At 32.5% G+C, this 20,444-nt stretch overlaps 1 protein-coding gene across 1 annotated transcript in view; it reads right to left on the bottom strand.

Moving 5' to 3' along the window:
• The window catches only part of LOC141451293 (uncharacterized), a 35,493-nt gene extending 15,476 nt beyond the window's left edge, over positions 1–20,017 (bottom strand). The window contains exons 1-15 of the mRNA XM_074122565.1: positions 19,791–20,017; positions 12,018–12,119; positions 10,453–10,585; positions 10,205–10,368; positions 9,339–9,494; positions 8,364–8,492; positions 8,060–8,257; positions 7,417–7,713; positions 6,805–7,002; positions 6,429–6,575; positions 3,867–4,016; positions 2,159–2,299; positions 1,733–1,888; positions 1,528–1,626; positions 532–729 (exon numbers count right to left, since the gene is read on the bottom strand). Of these exons, the coding sequence (XP_073978666.1) occupies positions 532–729; positions 1,528–1,626; positions 1,733–1,888; positions 2,159–2,299; positions 3,867–4,016; positions 6,429–6,575; positions 6,805–7,002; positions 7,417–7,713; positions 8,060–8,257; positions 8,364–8,492; positions 9,339–9,494; positions 10,205–10,368; positions 10,453–10,585; positions 12,018–12,119; positions 19,791–19,814 (2,292 nt within the window). The 5' untranslated portion in view covers positions 19,815–20,017. The remainder of the gene's footprint in view (positions 1–531; positions 730–1,527; positions 1,627–1,732; positions 1,889–2,158; positions 2,300–3,866; positions 4,017–6,428; positions 6,576–6,804; positions 7,003–7,416; positions 7,714–8,059; positions 8,258–8,363; positions 8,493–9,338; positions 9,495–10,204; positions 10,369–10,452; positions 10,586–12,017; positions 12,120–19,790) is intronic.
• Between the last annotated feature and the right edge of the window lie 427 nt (positions 20,018–20,444).

Below are 20,444 nucleotides of genomic sequence, written 5' to 3'. Positions count from 1 at the left end.
TTATACAAACATTGTAGCCAATCGGTTAGCCGGCATTTAGCACAACTTTATTCAATGATCTTGATGACGAAGACCTAGCGGATTTCGAGGGAAACCTGTACGGTTTTAGTTCAAGAGGTAGATACTCAGCGACAAGTCCACGATGGACACTAGCCAGTAATATTTTAACCTCTGGTGGTATTTGTTTGGCCTAGAGCATCTTAATCTGCTCTCATGTTTTTCTATATGACAAGATAGCATCAGAAAATATATGCATACGGTATTCTTCAATGGGTAGATAGATCCATAAAGTCTTATAAAGCCTTATAAAGAATCTCTCTCTTTCTCTTTTGATCTCTTTTGACAAGATATCCATCGCTTGAGATCGCTTCATATCCTTTATTTTTTCATGAAGAGTATTAGTTTGATAAAATAACATAGTTTTTCACTACATCTGATATTTTAACCAGGTTTACTGGGTTTAGTAGGTTAACAATTTTTTTTTTTTTTCAATAGCATTCTAATCTCTAAACAAAAATATAAATGATTTACATTTGTAGTTGCATTTGGATTAGCTCCTGCTTCAAGAAGTGCATTAACAATATTTGAATGTCCTTGCTGAGCTGCTTGATGGAGTGGGGTGTAGTTGACAGCAGTTGTAGGCGTAACGGACGCACCTTCTGCTAACAGCAGTCGAACCATTCCCATCTGTCCAAAATGACTAGCCACGTGCAGTGGAGTATAGCCAGCCTGGTCATAAAAAGTTATTTAATAATGGTGCACAATAAGAGCATTTAATATGGCTTTAAGTTGTACAAAATAACACATGGAAAAAACTTACAATATTTACAAATTTAGTTCATATTATGTTGACTAATATTTTATCTATTAATGAGATTGAAAATAAAAATTAAAGCAACTTGATAAAATTGTCATGGATACAATAATGAGCGAACACTTCGCAGTTCTTTGGACCAATTGGATGAAAAAGTTTGAAAGAAGAGACCAGGATTGCAAAAGAAAAACAAAAATCAGGACATTGGCCTTGCATCGAATTTGTTTGCACAACAGAAACTAAGGCATTTGAAACACGATTTGTTGGAAACTTCTATTCTCAAGATCTCTGGCACCCTCTAGTTCTCAAATCTTAAGAAAATTGTGGTCAGAAAGCGTTTAAGTCAAATGAAGACAGGAAGATGTGGTAGAAGCCGTAATTATTTCGCACAACTTTCCAGATCGCATTTCAGGGATTGAATCGAATTCCTAGAAAAATATTGGACAAAGTGTTGTAAATTTAAAAGGGATCTATGCAGGACGTAAAAAAGTTGCATTTCACTGCCAAGAACTGTACTTTTTCCCTTGCTTAAAATTTTATTTAGCACATAGCCCATCGTAAGTCTTCAATAAATTACAGTTCAGGGGGTCCACCATTTGAAGATAGATTATATCAACAGAAAATTTTTATAGAAAAAAAGGCGCTGAAAAACATTAACAGAATTTTTAATTGGCACAAAATAACATTATAACAAAAAATAGGGTTTTAATAACCTTCGTCGTGCTATCTATCTCTGCACTGTTTTTGAGCAGAATTGTGCCCACAGGGACCCGATCTTCCTGGGCACACAGATGCAATGGTGTCAATCCATTCTGAAAGAGAAAAGATTTTGCTTATTATACGAAAAGTAATTAATAATACAAAAAAATAATCTAATATTGTTATTCTCGAATTTATAAAGCTAAAAATTTATTGTACCTTCGCATTGTGATTGATATCAGCTTGGTGTTCTATTAACAGATTAGACATATCTGTATGGCCCTCTTGAGCTGACAGATGTAAAGGAGTAAATCCAGCTTTGGATTCAGCATTAGCTTTGGCTCCATATTCCAAAAGAGTTGTTGCAATATCCATCTAATAAAAAAGAATTATGATATTTATATGTATAGCTAGTAAATGCTGAAATTACAGACTACATAAGTAATTTAATAGGAAAGCAAAAACTGCTGAACCTTAAAATTACTTGAAAATATAATGCTAAATAACATCTCTTATTTTATACGGCATAGCTTGCCTACATATCACATCTAAGATGAATCATTCTCTGATTACGGTTAATAATCCAAAACAGTTCTATAAAGAAAAAAAAAGCGTTCAAGCATTTTTAAAATGTGAATTTCAGACCTGATTCTTTCTTGCAGCAATATGAAGTGGAGTATGTCCATTTTTGGCTGTAGCATGAGGTGATGCTCCTTTTTCTAATAATAATAACGCTACGTTCTGATGATCGTAGTGACTAGCAACATGTAACGGAGTGACTCCATTCTAAAAAGAAAACACGTATGAATATATTTTAATTGCCATTTCAAATTCAAGAAATATGTTAAAAAAAGGGATCCATAATAAAAATTCTTTAAATGGAGAAAATAACTCTTTAGGCTTTCGAATAAAAAAAAAGAAAAATTAAATCAAGGAGTGTTATAGATACACTAATGAAGTTTGAACAAAAGCAAAACTTCCAACACTTTAATTACTGATTGAATAGAAAGCATGCACTTGAGTTATTTTGCAGTATTTCTGTTCCAAATATTTTGACGCCCACTTTTGTAAATTTGATAATACAGGGAAAAAGTAGTGTTTCCCTAGCTCTTATTTCCGAAAATTTATACGAGGGAACAAAAAATACAAGCACAATGAAAATTTCATTCAAAATTGAAGTTTTTTTTTGAGAGCTTAAAATTAATTTTTAACGTTCTTTACATTTTTAAAATCAAAATTATTTTTTATTGCTTTTTACTGTATTACTTTTAAAATTCAAATTAAACGTAAAATCCTTAGTATCTCCAAGTAGTTCATTCAACTTTTTTCTGTTAATATTTCATCATTAAGCTACAACAAAAAAGACTAGAGGCTATTAAGATAATTTTCAGGTCTCTTGATTGTAGAGTCATTGCAGTTTGGGAAAACATACATCCATACAAAACAAGCCAGGGTAGGTTTTTTTAAAAAGGGAAATCAGATAAATCAATCCCTTTGGAATCTACGTTCCTAAAACAATGGATTACAAATATAGAGAAACTCAAAGTAAGAAATAAAATGTATTGTAAAGTGGTTTTGCAGGACATTAGGTTAGGTCCTGACGGGGTAGGAAGCGGCTTCCAGAATAGATTCTAGGTAGAAAGAAATAGGTACGTCGTTGTCTGTGAGATGAAGAGAGGCAGGATCGCTTAAGATGAAGAGAGCAACATGAACTTCAACGGCAATCTCAGCATGAAAGTAAGTAAGTATTCTGACAGACTAGTTTTGATACGCCATTTTAAAATCACTAATGTAGGGAGGAATTATGGCATCATATGCCTTCACTATCTACTCAACTTTTGGAATCGTTTACACGGGTTTATTCATAACAGTTGCTGCTTCTATAAGAATGGTTCCCAGAAAAAATTATCATCATTTTTGCACTTAACGTAGGAGCCTATGTTGCACACTTAGTTTGATCAAGAAGCAGCAACTGCGTACTAACTTGAAGCTCAGCTGATGTCAAGCTTAATTTTGGACTCTCCGGCCTCGGCTTAGCACGAAATCCCAAAGAATAATGATAAAATTGTAAAATGTCACAACTCATCTTCTGAAAAGGGCATTTAAAATGCTTGTATTTGTATTGTTTTTTTTCTTTTAAAACACAGAAAACATTTTAAGATGAGCGGAATCTTCTGGAGATCTTGACAGGCAAATAAGAATGTTAATGGTTATATTAAAATTAATTATTTTCGTTTAGTTTGTTTTTTTGTCAAACATTTTTAAAAAATACTAAGCCTTCTTCAAAATAACTGCTTTCACTGTAGATATACTTCTCAAGTAAGTAAGCTGTTATTAGCGGAAGAGATTATACCTTTCCTTGAGCATCCACTGGTGCGTCCCTTCTAAGTAGTAGTTTGGCTACATTCATATGGCCATATTTGGCAGCCAAATGTAGAGGTGTAAAGCCTTTTTTCGTTGTAGCCTCCAAAGACGCACCATTCTCTAGTAGTACGGATGCAACCTGCATGGCATAGTTTTAATAATCTATTATCTTCAAAATTCAGTTTAAATTTTTCATTTTATTTGTTTTGTTAACAAACATATTGAACATTATAATGCTATTCTAGCTTAATAAGTTTACTGCAGTTCATAATTCTTTCTAAATTTAATTTTGAACGTGATACAAGCCCGTTTAAGTGTTGATGTTAGATGTGTCCACAATGTAAATATTATTTATTTTCCGATTTAAGTAATTCATGAATTAATTTGTCTTTCTTTTTCTTTTTTTAACCGCTCAACATTTTATTCGCTAAATTACTCGTAAAATCAAAAGGACAATTCAAGGGTTTGTTAGGAAACTTTACACAAAAGACTTGTTAAAATGAAACATATATATAAACTTCAAAATACAAATATATTGAAAAAACAAATCGTAACAAACCATTTTATATTAAAAACATTTTAATTTATATTTCGTACAAAATTAAATTATTAAAATTGGCCGCACAATATTTATTTTTTTTTTTTACGAAGTACATCGTTAAATTCTTGCAAATATTAAAATAATATTTACATTTTGAACACTTAACAGGAATAATATCATAGTTTTTAAATATGTTTGAACCGTAGTTTTTAAATATCAAAGCTAGACAAATGTTTTAACAAATTATTAAAAATCAATTTGTTGATATGAAATTTATCTTTAAATTTTAGTCATAAGAAAATATATAACAATTTTCTTGAAATTGTATTTAAACTCAGTCTGATTCTGGATATTTAACAAAACTTTTTGGCATTAGTAACATGTGGCAGTGAGCATATATCACATTAAAAAAATAAGTTTTAGTTTTTAGTCTTTCATATATTATTGTTATGAACACTGCAATATAATTATCTTGTATTTGGAAGACAATGAAACATTCGAGATTGTGAAAAGAGTACACACAATCCAAACATTAATTGGTTGATGTCTTGGTTAGCATGTTCATTTTCAGTGGTATCATTTTAAAGAGAAAACGGTGCACAAAGTCATAGCACGAAAGATGGTTGGATTTTTTAATTTTAAGATTTATCACAACTTTGGTAACTATTGCTATCGCCTGTAGCTACTGTAATTATTTAGCAAACTAGTTCAGAATAATACATTTTTTATATTATTTAATATGGCTGGTTGGATTAATATTTATGAGTATGGACTAGTAACGTTCGAGTGTAATTACTTTTTATTTAGTAGAAAAATATTAAGTAGGAATGAGCTTCCTTCCGCTCCTCCATTCAGCACAAAAAAGTTACTCTTTTAAGTTGAACTAGGTAAAATAGCACTTAAATTTCACTGATTCATAAACAATGGAGCCCCCTTGTGATATTGAGCTTTTAACTTTGCTTATTTATTAACCATTTTTTGATTCAGTCATGCTATTCCTCAAAAAAAAAAAAAAAAAAAAATTCTGAGACTCTCGGAGCACAGTTCTCTCGGCCAGCATCTCTTCCGTGTTTTTTTGGGGGATGATGTCAACATTCTTTCTGGCCAGAGTTCTTCTACACTTCTCAATAAATGACCATATATTTTTATCTTATTGATTCTTTAGTGTACACTTAAGTCCTTTATATTAGTCCTTATCTTTGGAATAGATAATTATCTTCTCTATAAGACCATTTTGTTTCTAGATCATATGTTTATAGTCTGGTTTTCTCTAAAGCAATGATAGATTTTCTTGTTTGTCATCATATTTTTACACCAGATGAACATTTAGGATGTGAATTGTTTTCTTCGTAATGTTAGTTGTGCGTAATGGCCGCTTCACTTCTCCCATAATTAACACCTGGTATGAGAAGTTATTTGAACTAATCGCTGGCATTCAGCGACCGCGACCAATTATCTTCCAGCCAAGAGTATGTAGGAGAGTGAAAACCAGGTTTCTGGCTTTCTCTGATACCGTTTCCGAAGCAAATACCATTTGTTCATCGGCTACCTCTTCAAAACAGTTAATTTTCTTCAGAAATTAGGAAAGAAATTCTCGTTAACTCATTAAAATGATGTCACATTATCTTGAGCCGTTTATCACTTAAAATGACACCAATCAAAATTATGATGCTTTGTACTAAACTTGAAAATTATTGAAGCATCTCAATAGATTCCATTTCAACGTAAAGGTTACAAAACTTTAACAATCTGCCTAACAGACACTAGTTATTTCTTTTTTTTTAAAAAAAAGAAACTTTAGGTTTTCCTTCCTTATTTATAAAAAATTAAATAAAAATTTTTAACATTGATCACAGATTAAACATGACACCTACTACTTAACATTTTATATTAAATAGTTTTAGTTAAATATATTTAAATAAGGAATTCACGAGGCCTGTGCCAAAATCTATCAAGTAAATACATAGTATCAATATGGTCAGCAATTCTTCTAAGAAACAAATACTTTACCTCATCTTGTCCTTCTTTGGCAGCAATATGTAAAGCTGTATAAAGATCTTTAGTAGTTGAATCCACACTAGCCCCATGTTGCAATAATAACATGACAATGTCTACATTTCCTAAACGTGACGCTATATGCAAGGGTGTTTGTTGTTCCTGAACAGAAAAAGAGTATGGAGGTTACTCTCTTGAAATTATTTTCTTCTAATAGTTCTGTAACACTATTCTAATTTCTGAAACTATCAGAAATCATGCAAATCCATTTTTTCTTCTTTAATTTGAAGAATTCTATTATAAAATCAAGTCAAAAATAAATTATTATTAATTTAAGAATCTATATAGCAAAAGTCAATGCTAATGATATAATAAAGACTCCAAAGCTTACCCTAGCTCTTGCGTCAACTGTAGCACCATTTCTTAAGAGTATTCTAATTATATCAGTTTGATTAGCCCTGGCCGCCAAATGTAGTGGCGTTTCTCCTCTTACTGTAGTAACGTCAGGACTGGCCTCATTCTGTACTAGGTAGATCACAATGTTCATGCAGCCCATGAAACTGGCAACATGGAGAGGCGTCAACCCGGACTGTAACAGGAACAAGAATATTCTCATTTAATTCTGCCAAAGCAGTTAATAGTGATAATTATATCAATAATAAATCAATTACTTGTCTTAGAAGTTTATATCAATATTTACATCTTTAGTGGATTGTAAAATAGAGAAACACCTAATAACTTACGGGCGCAACAATATCAGAGATGTAAAAAGAGGCCAATCAATCCATTTTTTGAATAACCAGCTTTGTGAATGTATTTTGTGCGCTACCTGACCAGACATATTTAATATCACATGGTCTACCTAACATCTTGTACATAGATCTAATTTTGAAATCAGTATTTTAATTTGAGAGCAGAAGCACAAGAAAGATTATTTATTACACTTCATGTATATTTAGGTTTGTTTTCAAATGGTTAATTCTATGAAGCTAAAAAAACGTACCTCAGTTGTAGCCTCAATGGAGGCACCATGTTTGAGAAGAAGTTCAACCACCTTAATTCTATTCTTTTTGCAGGCAATATGAAGAGGGGTAAAACCGTTTAAAGCTCTTGCGTTTGGATCGGCTTTACGATCGAGCAACAGTCTGGCCACGCCGACATGTCCACAATGGGCGGCTACGTGTAAAGCTGTTAAATAGTCGACCGTCACATCGTCCACTGGAGCTCGATGATATAGCAGTATACGCGCTGCGTCCACATGATCGCCTTGTGATGACATATGCAATGCGGCTAGTCCATTCTTTAGTGGCAATAAGAATATTATTAGAAAACATATTTATGACAGATTTATTATTTATTTATTAATTCTGTGGTGCTCCATAAAGATTTTACTTAGTTCAATCTACTAAAACTCTTTTAATTAATCAATTGAGACAATATTTGTACAGTTTTTGGTAAAAAAAAAACAGTCAGACACTACTCAATATGTTCATTAATTATCTAATATAAGTTAAAATTATAATGATAATTACTTTTCAATGTTTTCGTGCACAGTGAGATTCAAGAAAACCAAATTCAAGATAAATATTTATTTACTTAAATTTCATCAGATTTTACCAGGACCTTTGTAGAGAATGGAAACTTACTTTAGTCTTGGCACTGATCGGAGCACCTCTTTCTAACAGCATGTCGACCACCTGTTCATGACCAGATCTGGCAGCACAGTGTAGCGGAGTTAAACCATCTCTGGTTTTTGCTTCGATATTTGCACCTCGGCTTAACAATACGGAGACCATGTTAGCTTTGCCCCATTTTGCGGCAACATGTAATGGTGTTATGTTGTGCTACAACAAAATAAGATGACAAAAATAAATTTTTAAGCAGTTTTAATGAAATATCTAAATGGAATAAATATTGTGAAATTATAAACAAATTAATTTTAGGTCTTACTTTGGCTGCATAATTCACGTCTGCTCCTTTGGACAGAAGTAAATTGGCAATACCCTCATTGCCATAATGGGACGCTATGTGCAGTGGCGTGAAGCCACTTTTGGACGTAACATCAGGATTATGTTCATTCTAAACAGTAAAATTAAACATACATTGAATATTATAACTAGTTTTATCAGTTTTACACTTTAATAGTAACGACTATATAAGTTGCATGTTTTTCTCACTAATATTTTTCAAAACCAATGTTTTGGTTTTCAATAATTATTCTCTAATAAGCTAATAATAATAATAATAGTAAATAATACTAATAATAATAATAGTAGTAGTAAATAATACTACTACTAATAATAATAATCTAAGTCTAGATATCTAAACTGAATGAACTATTCAGTATCGACTTTAAATAGAAAAGTTTGCCAGGCTCGACTCCGAAGTGTCCAAATTACTGACATGGCCAACCACATCAAACTCGGAACGGATTCTTTTAACAAATACCATTAAAAACCCTTCCAACGCAAATCTTCCTGGCCTACTTAATTCATAATAGTACATCTTCTCTCCCAAGAGAAGGAACAATTAATGGGGACAGTTAAGAATCGCTAAGTTTGATATATTGTGGTGGTTAAGCAAAGAAAAATATAATTCACTGATGATTGACTCAACTTGGAATTACTCAGCACTTACGTATCATCAATACTAATGCTGGACATACATTCATCAGTATAATAAAAACAGGAAATTCCTTTGAGATAGATTTTATTTAAAAAAACAAAAGATACTGGGGGTGAATTTGGGCTCAAGAAAGACACAGAAACAAGGAATGAATCATAAACATTTATTTCCTACACACTACAAAATGCCTATTTGATCTCCCTGAAAAACAATTCCTTTAGATTATAAGGAAAAAATAATGGTTATAAATAATATTCAACATTTGTATACTCGAAGGTATAAATAATAAAAATAACCCACCTGAAGCAGAAGTGCTGCAGCCTTACAGTCGTCTTTCTTGGCAGCGATATGTAAAGCAGGAAGCCTGACTTTACCTCTTGTATCATTTTCTAAAAGTACAGCAACTACCTTGTCGTGTCCTTGCTGCATAGCCACAGCCAGAGGTGTAAATCCGTCCTGTTTTTTTTAAAAAAAAAAAAAAAAACAGAGATTTAAAGTTTATGTCATACAAGATTTTTTTTTTTGTAAGGCTGGCCAGAAGACTCTGTCCAAGTCAGAAGACGCTGATCCAAGTTCTTGTTTCCCCATTATTGAGCTTCAAAATAAAATGAGAAGTACATATCAGTAAAAGAAGTAGCCAAGGCTATCTCCATCGAGCTGAAGCAAGGTTACCTGAGGATTTTTTTCTTTATATCGATAACACGTTTGATGATAACCTGATTGTGTAAACAGAGAGTTATCTATCCCCACAACTACTACCTCATCTAACTCTTACCAACGTAAGGCAAATCTTTTCGGTTAGGGTTGGCTGTGGCTGCATAATCCAAAGCATTCATTCATATTTAGAGCTGTTTAGGTGCAACTCACCCAACTGCAGTTCTGACTTGATAAATTATGAATCAAATTATATACCAAATCGGTAAGTATAGTGTTACTTTCGCTAACAAAATCTTACCCCATTTTCAAATTTCTTTATTAACTGGACAAATTATTGGACGAAGTGGATCTGTATATTCATGTTATTAGAATGACAGACACCATTTGGTGCTTTTTCCAATACAACATCATAACATAATAAACTATGAATTACATATTCTTAATAACAATAAAAATAGTTGGAAATTTTAATGTAATAAAAAAAAAAAATCAATAAAAGAAGTAATTACCTCTGTGGCCAGTGATTGGTTAGCACCATTCGATAATAAGAACCGTACAACAGCATCATGGTTCTCCTGGGCTGCCATGTAAAGTGGTGTAAACCCATTTTGACTTTGTACATTAACACAAGCACCATGTTCAACTAAATGTTTAACTACTTCTTCTTGCCCAGCTATAAAAAAAAATGCAATTTGAGATAGATTTTTTTACATTACTTAATAAATGTTTGGTCTATTTAAAATTAATAATAAATAACCTAATGAAGCAATATGAAGTGCAGTGTTTCCTTTCTTTGTGGCTGAATCCACATTGGCACCTCTTCTTAGAAGTTCAGATACAATATTTATATGGCCATCTTTAGATGCCAGATGTAATGCATTCAACCCATTCTAAAATAAAGAAATAAGGTAATAATAGAATGGAATTCTTACCAATAAAGTTGTATAGTTAACTAGCAAGGCATGTCTAACAAGGGGGAAAAAATGAGGTTATCTTTGGGAATATTTGTTTCTGAATTAAACAGCAGAAGCTTTCTATATCAGTTATTTACTATATGTTATTGCTGTTTGCTCTCTGCATAGGAGAATACCTTTTTTGAAACATTATCATAAACAAACAATTGATGGACTGCCATATTTGATCACAAAAAGTAAATATTTTTGTTAAATTGTTAAGCATTCTTGAAAAGTAAATGTTTTGAGATCCTTTACTCTGGTGAGTTACTAAATAGGTAATTGGTGACTATTGATTTTACAATTTGAAAAATCAGAAAGTGGCTTGCATGTACAGTTCTGGCATAGAATTACTGATCTTTCTCCTAACCAGAACACGATTTTTGAAGTTTTCCAACCAAATTTTAGATCATGAGAAGTTGCTGCATTAACATTTAGCTTTAATGTGATAAATCTTGTTTATGATATTTGCACACGAATGTGCTTCATCTAAGCTGACAATAGCTGAGATTTATAAATGATTGATTGGATAGGATTAGGTTTAGGATTATGCTGCATTTCATTCTCGAATACTTGGGAATGGATTACTTTTACTTTTGTCCTATTTAAAGTATAAAGATATCCAAGAGCCAAGGCAATATAAACTAGTTCTTGATACTTTGCAAATATGAAAATGGCAGCTTTGAACGATCTCTAATTGTTAAAACAGCAAGAAGAGATTAAATATCTGACAAGAACTCGTTAAGAAAAGTTGACAAAAAAAAAATACAAGTAAATAAATGTTGCAACTCATGGAAGCGTTAGAACGATTACACTCTATTCCTATTGTCCAGAAGTAAATGAATTACATAAATATTCTTTCTCAGCAAAAGTGTCATTAGACTGAATAGAAAAAAAATTAACGTTTCAGAATGTGCTAATAAAAATCTACAAAAAAGCAAACACAGCAAAATTATTGGAACAATAGAGCGATTAATGCTATTTTTAATGAACTGGTGATTTTTCCCTGTCCTCATCAAAATTTATTTCCCACTATTCTTGTCTGGTCTACTTCATTTAGTTTCAGCCAATTATTTTGCCTTTATGTTTAATTATGACGCTTGAAAAAGAATTCTTAAACTCATTTTTACTTCCCAAGAAGCTTAATAATATGTGTCAGTTTACATGTTTTACTATTTACATAAGATTCCTTTAACCATAAGGAACTTCTTAATGCAACATCCACTCAATATACTTGAATTGCAGGCAAGCAGGTAATGCTCATGTGAAATGACACATAGTACCTCAAGAATCCATTTACTCACCCTAAAACACCTTTAGACATCGAAAAAATATTCTTTTAAAACTATTATAAAGGTAAAAAAATTACAGCATTTGATGTGTTGATATCAACATTATTTTTGAGCTGTTCTAATACTTTATCTAGATGTCCAGCTCGGGCCGCTCGGAGAAATGCTGTGTTTCCATCCGACTGAAACAAAAAAATACATGAAAGATTAAAGCTTGGTTGCCTATAAATATTAATAATAAAGGGAATTGTGGTAGAGTGAATAGGGACAATATAATGCATTAGTGTTTTGGTTTATTTGTTCAATTGTTATTCTTAATTTTTTTTAAAAAATATTGAGGTTTAATTTTTAAAAATAATTGTTGCAATTAACTTCAAATTAGTGATATGACATATTCCAAATTTGGATCCATCTATTTATATCACAATCCTCATTAAAGGGTTTAGGAGTACTCTGCCTTTCCAGTAAACCTCTTCTTGGTCTGATTATCTTTCTAGGAATCTCTTGGCCACTAAGAGGAACTGGCTGTATCTCTTCTGATAGCATTCGATGGAAATAAAGCTTAAGATCCCAGCTAACCTAATCTTATTCGTTTTGATTCATGACTAGACTTCCGTAACGGGTCAGCGTAGTGACGGTAACTCTTATCAATAATCATTAGATGCAGAAACATTTGTATTATTAATACCAAGAAACAATTGTTAATTCTGGAGCAAAGAAACGTAAAATAATTACAACTTTGTACGAGTGAAATTGAAAGTAACTTTATTGTTTTTATTACTTACGGAATTTATTTCAATTACATCATGTTGGAGAGCTTATCAAATTATTCCTCAACCGTCCCAAAATATTCTAAGGATGGATCTGCCAGATCAGTATAGAATCTAGCTCTCCATGGAAGTTGTTTGAAGAAAGAGGAACCATTTGTGTGGTGAAAACTTCTTGGTATCCGAACACCCCAAACTGCAAAGCTAGATTTCCAAAACTAGCCCCTAATTCAAGATTGGGAGTACAATCCCAATTAAATTTAAGATGGTGGACAATCCTTCAACCCTGACAACCATCCAGGCTCTTTAGGTATTTTCCAGGAATCGGAGAGCCGGACAAGTGGTATAATACCTTATATTCACCAAGAAACTCCAGAGCCCCTGAGTGTTACAGATTTGTTTTTAAACTTCATGTCACTTCATTAACTGCCAAATTGAAAATATCCTTACTTAGAATCGATCCTTAGTCCTATTTTCGAAAATTGTGTCCTAATTATATTTACAATTGTAAATAAATATTATATAAAGAGATATTTCGAAGCTGATCATTTTAAAAATCTTCATTGATATGGATTAAGAGTGTGCTATTCATGGAGTTTGTAAACATGAGCCCAAAGACAGTTTTTAATGTATTTCCGCAATGAAATTGAACAATATTATTAAGATTAGTTTTACTGTTCTACCACACCTTCGTGGTAGATAACAGATACGCAAGATTAAGCTGCTGTAGCCATTAGACCAATGCTGTATTCACAAAATAAGAAGGGGACTTGTTGGCAAAAGAAACTGCTGCAAAGGGTCATTCAGACTCACTCTTCCCCCTCAAGACGGCGAAAGAAAATTATAAGGACCAAACTAAGGAAGAACTGGGAGACACTCAAACGACAGTAGTGGGCAAAATCCAGCTTGGATACAGGAGGCCCTATTCAATGGGGCTCATTACTACTAGCACTTTTCAAAACTCTTCCATAAAATAGGAGTAGTTCTCAGGTATGCCTATTGAGCCTCCGAGAGTTATAGATAGATACCACACTAAGGGAATGTCTGTTCTTCCATGCCGACGATGTGTCTCTTTGATTGAAGGATACACGACCGATTTATCTGGCTACTGTTACTGAAGTAGGCTTATGATAAAAACAGGTTAAAATAAATAAATGTTTTGCGGAAGGTATGAAACAAAATTCTCTTTTTCCTCTTCGACCGCCAGCTACCTAACAAAATTAAACAGTAACAACAATATAGAAAAGCGTGACAACGCTTCTCATTTTGAGTAATGTTAAAATGGTAATTTTTATTTAATTAAACAATCTAAATAAACACAGATATACAATAGATACATTTGCAAATTACAGCCTGGTATCGACTGAGACAGATCGTTTTAGTGGCTCCAGTCGGCTTGTATCGACATGGTTTCTGTAGCAACAGACCCAATAACAAAGCAAACCTCGCCCAACTTTATCACACTTTAATGTTCACATTTCTGTTGTAAGGAAGGTAATAAAATTATAAATGCAGCTGAAGAGTGGAATAAATTATTTAAAATTACTGTTTATATGCAACCTCTAAACTGGTTATTTATACATGAATCGCTAATGTTGATTTATAAAATAAATATTACCAGAATTCGACTCGATTTAATCCAATGATGCAAGTTTGATTAACAAATATTACGTTTTTCTTAAGGAAAAGTGGATTGATTGTCCATTTCATAGAGATTTTAGCATCGTTTGGGAACCCGTAAATTTATTGTTATTATGGGGTACAATGAGTTCGGGGTTCCAAAGAGCCCGGTAGATTATTTTACTATTAGGCTAGTAGTTAATCCTCTCCTTCTTACCAGTCCAGGATCCTTCCCACGATATGAGAAGCGTTTACTTCTCCTTCAGGCAAAATCTACAGAGAGGTTCTGAGTTTTGTCCCACCCTGTGGAGATATTTCCAGAACCTTCTGGGTCTTGTACGGAGGCTAGTTACCAGAGTAATCCTAGTACTTCTTTACCTCAGAGTTTTTACCCCAGATCTGTTTTTACAGAGTTCGGGCGAAAGCCTAATAACGTGTTTGAGCGATTGACTGGTGCAGCCGTCCAGGTTCTTCAGAGCTATTGCTTAGTTCTAGATCAATGAATGGAATGGATGCTCCATATCAGGACCAGCTGATCAACAACATCGTTACTCCTGATGCCGGCGTGGCGAGGCACCTGTTCTGGGATAACTTAATAGGGCCTAAATTGCAGCCTTAGCAACTCCCCATGTTCCCATTCGAAGGGTAAGGATGTTTCACCAACTACCTGGTTTGTCCAGTAAATTATAATTTCTTCAATTTGAAAGCCTCTTCTAAGGGTTCCTTCAGAAAAAGTTTAAATAGCAATGTTTAAACATCTTCAAAGACTGTGAAGTAACAAAAAAGATGAACAATCTCTACATATTGTTCAATCTATAGACTATATTCCATGCGCTACACTAATATTTCCTAGTAAAATCAGTTTAACATGGAAGACGTAAGAATTTCATCAGGCTCCGCATAATGATTATTTGATTTTAATGGTGTTAAGTGTATTTTAAAAAAATATGGGCACTGAAATCATGACTTATGGAATTGTAATCCACGTTGTGCTCATCAATTAGTAAGGGGCCTTAATAAAACCTCTCAAATAATTGTACAAACTTTTGATTGTCCACGTTGTAGCAGAGAAGTCTTTCAAACATCAACAATTACTAACTTATAAACTTTGCAACTCTGATGTAAGAGGACACAGCGAAAGTGCTTTGATGTAATTAAGTAGCAGCACTTTAAAGTTTAATTAAACTAATGTTATTACTTCGTAAATTTAAACTTTAATTTATGTATTTGGTTATACTAAACCGAATTACAAATTAAAAAGTTTTCTTCAATAAAATCTAAATTTTGTTGATATCTGACGTAATTTTAGAATTAACAATTTTAATAGTAAGCAGATGAGTAGTGACTTTTCAGCAAAAATGTTAGCTTTTAAATTGGTGACCTTAATTTAAAAAAAAAACTCTAATACAGGAATTTATCTTGAGACCTCAAGTGGTACTACATTTTAATTCAGAATATAGAAATTTAGATCTTGGAAATGACAATGCTGCTTATCCCTGCAAGGAGAATTTAACTCTAACTTTATCGTAGAACTAAGTCATTATCAATTTAAGTTTACAATGTGCTCGTAATAATAGTTTAACTTGTACTTATTTCTGTAAATATTTACTAAAAATATTGATAAAAATGGGTAAAAATAACAATGGACAAAAAATTAGTTGTCCCAAGAGTTCGAAACACATATAGCACAAAATGAAACAGTTTAAGAAAAACATAAATAAACAAATCGAAACACCTAGAATAGCTCAGTTCGATATCATCCTTTAATGAAGGCATAAATGTTTGCAACAGAGAGAAAGACGAGATTTCCTGTCCGAGAAACCAGTTTTAGAATCATCAATGTTAGTAGAAAGGAAATTGGAAGAGTTTTCAAATCATCAGATTTATATTACCAGCCGGTATTTACAAGCATATCGACTGATCGTACAATAAATTACAATGTTTAATCTGAGTTATTATTTCTAAAAGAAGATAAATATTTTCTTCTTTTTGTTTTTATCAGAACATTGCATCTGCAAAGTCCGCTCAAGATTACAGTATGTCGTGATACTGTAATTGCACTACTACTTCTGATACTTTGTCCTTAAATGTGAGCCATTAGAGGAACCCAGTTTTGTTTTTTTGTCTATTCCTGAAATACATTACAATTTATTCTAAATGGTCGATTTTTTAAGCGGTTATTGTACAGTTTAAGTATGTATATTTTGATTTATCTATTTACCTAAACTTTCTATCTATCAATCGATCTATTCTTAACACAAATTTAAGAATTCTAAATGGGAAATTTTAAAAGCTCAAGTTATCTTTACATTAAAAGAAACTGAAGTATTTAAAGTCCCTGAGAGTATAAATAGCTGCATCGAAGCCGTTGTCGCTTTCTTTTTTGGTCGAATAGTATTCTTTATAAATAGGCACATCCTATTACTGCTTTATTTTAAAAAAAGACAGTAATGCCTACTTCCGCTTCAGAATGTTTTTGTCGCAAACTATCTAATACTAATAAAGGATTTGTTTTCCTATCCGGTTACTTGTGCCTTTTAAAACATTGTAGGCATTTTAAAAAGCGAATTTTAGCGAACAATTTCTATACAGAATAAATTTGTAGAAAATTCATATCTTTATACGTTTAGGACCATCAAAGATCTGATACAGATTTTCAATTAAAAGAAATCTACGACTTCCTTTACAGTAAGCTTTTTGCACTGAATATTAATTTATTTATATTCTATTTTTGTTAATTTTAGATACGTCAACATCTGAGTTCATTGGCAACCGAGCCGTTTTACACCGGCCTCGCACTGATTCGTTACAAACAATACTGTTCTTCACAGGTGAAGCTGTAACAGCTCCCAGAAATATTTAATATCTAAAAGGTTGGAACCGGACGGATAATGACAGAGAATATAATGATTTTAACCTTTAACTTTGTATTTTTCGTGAAGTGTTGCAAGGACGGTTTGCAGCTGTTCCAAAAGAATCCGCAGGACTTTAAGCGTCGTTTCGTCACTGTGGATGAAACATGGATACATCACTACACTCCTGAGACCAAAGAACAATCTAAACAATGGGTTACCAAGGGGGAATCTGCGCCAAAAAAGGCGAAGACCGTTCCTTCGGCCGGAAAGATTATGGCGACTGTCTTTTGGGATTCGCAAGGAATAATCCTCATCGACTATCTGGAAAAGGGTAAAACTATTACAGGTGCATATTATTCATCGTTATTGGACCGTTTGAAAACCGAGCTGCAAGAAAAACGCCCACGATTGGCCCACAAAAAAGTCCTTTTCCATCACGACAACGCACCAGCTCACACCTCAGCAGTTGTGGTCGCAAAATTAATGGAAATAGGGTTCCAACTCGTTTCACATCCCCCCTATTCTCCAGACTTGGCTCCCTCGAACTACTATTTTGTTCCCCATTATGAAGAAATGGCTGGCGGGAAAAAGATTTTATTCAAACGAGGAGGTGATTGCAGAAACGAATGGCTATTTTTCAGACTTGGACAAATCCTATTATTCGGAAGGGATCAACAAACTAGAGCAGCGTTGGACGAAGTGTATAAGCCTAAAAGAAGACTATGTTGAAAAATAAATAAGGTTTACCCCAAAAAATTAAGTAGTTTTTATTTTTGCACGGACTTTTCAAACGACCCTCGTATTTCTCTCACCGGCGCAAACTGCGCAATACCACATCCGGCTTTTCTTTTCCTTGTTAGTAAATCATTCCTAAGGAATTGATCAATGTTATGATCTAGTAAGCTATAAAGTTAATTAAGACTTACAATCATTTTAATGACGGTAATAAGACAAAATATTGTCATACTTTAATGAGACTAACGAAGGAGAAAAACCTGACTTCTTAAATGTATAGAAAAATAAAATTGAATTAAGAAATAAGTAGAATATTAGGTAATGGAAAGTGGTGGAAACCACCTAGTGAAAAATCAGTGAACCAAGGAAAAAGGACGTAACAATAAAAAAAAAGGAGTAATTCGGAAAGAGCTAGTGTAAAGGATCAATATTTCAGAGATGACGTAATACTGATCGCACGCGCACACGCCACCTGACTTAAAATCCCAAATATTGTTACATTAATAATATATTAACCACTCTTGTTACTTGGGTAATGATTTAAATAAATATTTTATAAAAATGTGGCTGAAAAAAAAAATCATAACTGTTAAAAGGCCAATTGTAATTCCAGTAGTAATGATTGAGGTTTTGTATAACCTGCAATACAGACATGTTTGACAGGTTTAACATACTTGTTGCGCCGGATTATACAAACAGAAATCAATAGAAATATTTGCTTCTTTTCTGTTTTATCCTTTTATGCCACTACTATTTGTATTTGTAGGGATCACGATTTTATCAGTCATCTTCTTTTTTTAATTAGAATAAGGAGTCCGGTTTTTTCTTTTATTCTGAATTCGTAAATCGCATGGTTGAATATTACTTTGAAAACGAAAGTGGTAGCATTGGAGTGAAATTTTCGATATTATGTTACTTATGTTTTGTGTTCCCTTGAATCCCAAAAAATGGTTACAAGAAAACTGTTTTTTAATGGGTACAAAATAGCTAAATGACCGAAAATAAGTGAAAGCTCAAACTTTAAATCAAGGTTGGGTTTAAACCAGAGATCTTGGCAGTATCTTGCCAATCCCTAATTCATTTACTTCTAGTAATACCAACTGTTTCAAATGGACTTTTCAGTTTTTTAAGATTGCCCCGTAAGTTGGTACTTGACAATAAAAAAAGAAGAAGATACATTGCTTAATATCCCGTAATTTTAGACATATCATAAGGCATTTTATTGTAGTATTTTGTATTAAAAAAATATCTAAGATTAAAAAAAATTAACTCAGCAAGTAATTAGTTTAGGAATTGAACCGGCATCCATTGAGTCAGCAGTAATCGATAGCGGATGTATCAGGATTATTGGCTTTACTGAAGCTATAACTTCAATTATGTTTCCAAATTTGTTAAATTTATTTATAAAAACTTCTTTTAAGCATAATCTTAACAGGTTTTTAAAGTAAAAAAAATTTTAAATAAAAGAACTCCATATTGGCTAAATATTTTAATTTTTATGGCATTAACATGCAAATTAAAATTTATCGAGCATACATAAAAAAAAGTGAGGAAGGTGGAGGAACACTTCACCAATAGAAGGGTTAAAACCTTTCGTGTCATTTATTACTTCCGTTGCATGAACAATATGGCTCCCTAGTCTGGGATCGCAAAATTGTGGTTGGTTCTCTTTTTTTAATTAAACAATGAAACAGCAGTAAATGGATTAATGGGATTTCTCTCCGATAATATTTATTTTTCCCTTAAATATCAACACATTATTGATCGATTTCAAACTAATTTATTATATTCAAATTTTAAAAAGAGATATTGAGATAGAGGGTAAAATTATTATTTAATCATTAATTAAAAATTGGTGGAGAGAAAAAAATCTTACCTGAGCCGGCACTTCCGTTACCATGTTGTAAAATTAAAAATGCCTAGTATTTTAAATTCTATTTTTTGGACGGCTCCTTTTCTCTACTAAACAAAAATTTGTTTAAAATTTTACAAGAAGAATAATTAATAAATTAGATGTATTTGTATTTTTTTTTTTCTTCAATATTTACACAATCGCACTCTGACTAGAATCTCAAACCGGACTGAACGGTGAACGTCTGATAAGGGCCACCCTAGAACCCTAGGTCGGCGTTGCCAACCTAACTCCCATTGGTCCCACCCTTGTACTTTAAAGGGACTAATTTGTCTTTTATTTCTAACATTAGATAACACTATGTTTTTTTTTGTTTATTTTTACCTAAAAATCAATTTTGACCCGCTTAATTATTTGTCCTTTGAACTATATTAGGGAATTTTTTTGTTTGTTTAACCTTTTTTATTTAATTAGAATTTACTTTATATAATTTTATTTATCTAATATTTATTTTAGGAATGATCGATTATTTTTTTAGCAAATATATGACTGCCGTTGAATGGAAAACCTCTTCGCTTGCCAGAAGGAAAAGTAGCAATTTTTTCTAAACATTTATTCGCTTAAGTATGCTTTCAAACCACAAAAATCATTGTATTTTATCAAAACTGTATCGATTTG

The sequence above is a fragment of the Rhodnius prolixus genome, unplaced genomic scaffold, assembly GCF_049639745.1.
Source record: "Rhodnius prolixus isolate KJV_2025 unplaced genomic scaffold, Rpr scaffold_8, whole genome shotgun sequence".
In the NCBI taxonomy this organism is placed as follows: Eukaryota; Metazoa; Arthropoda; class Insecta; order Hemiptera; family Reduviidae; genus Rhodnius; species Rhodnius prolixus.
Note: the sequence above shows the minus strand (reverse complement) of the source record. Positions and strands in the feature narration are given on the sequence as shown.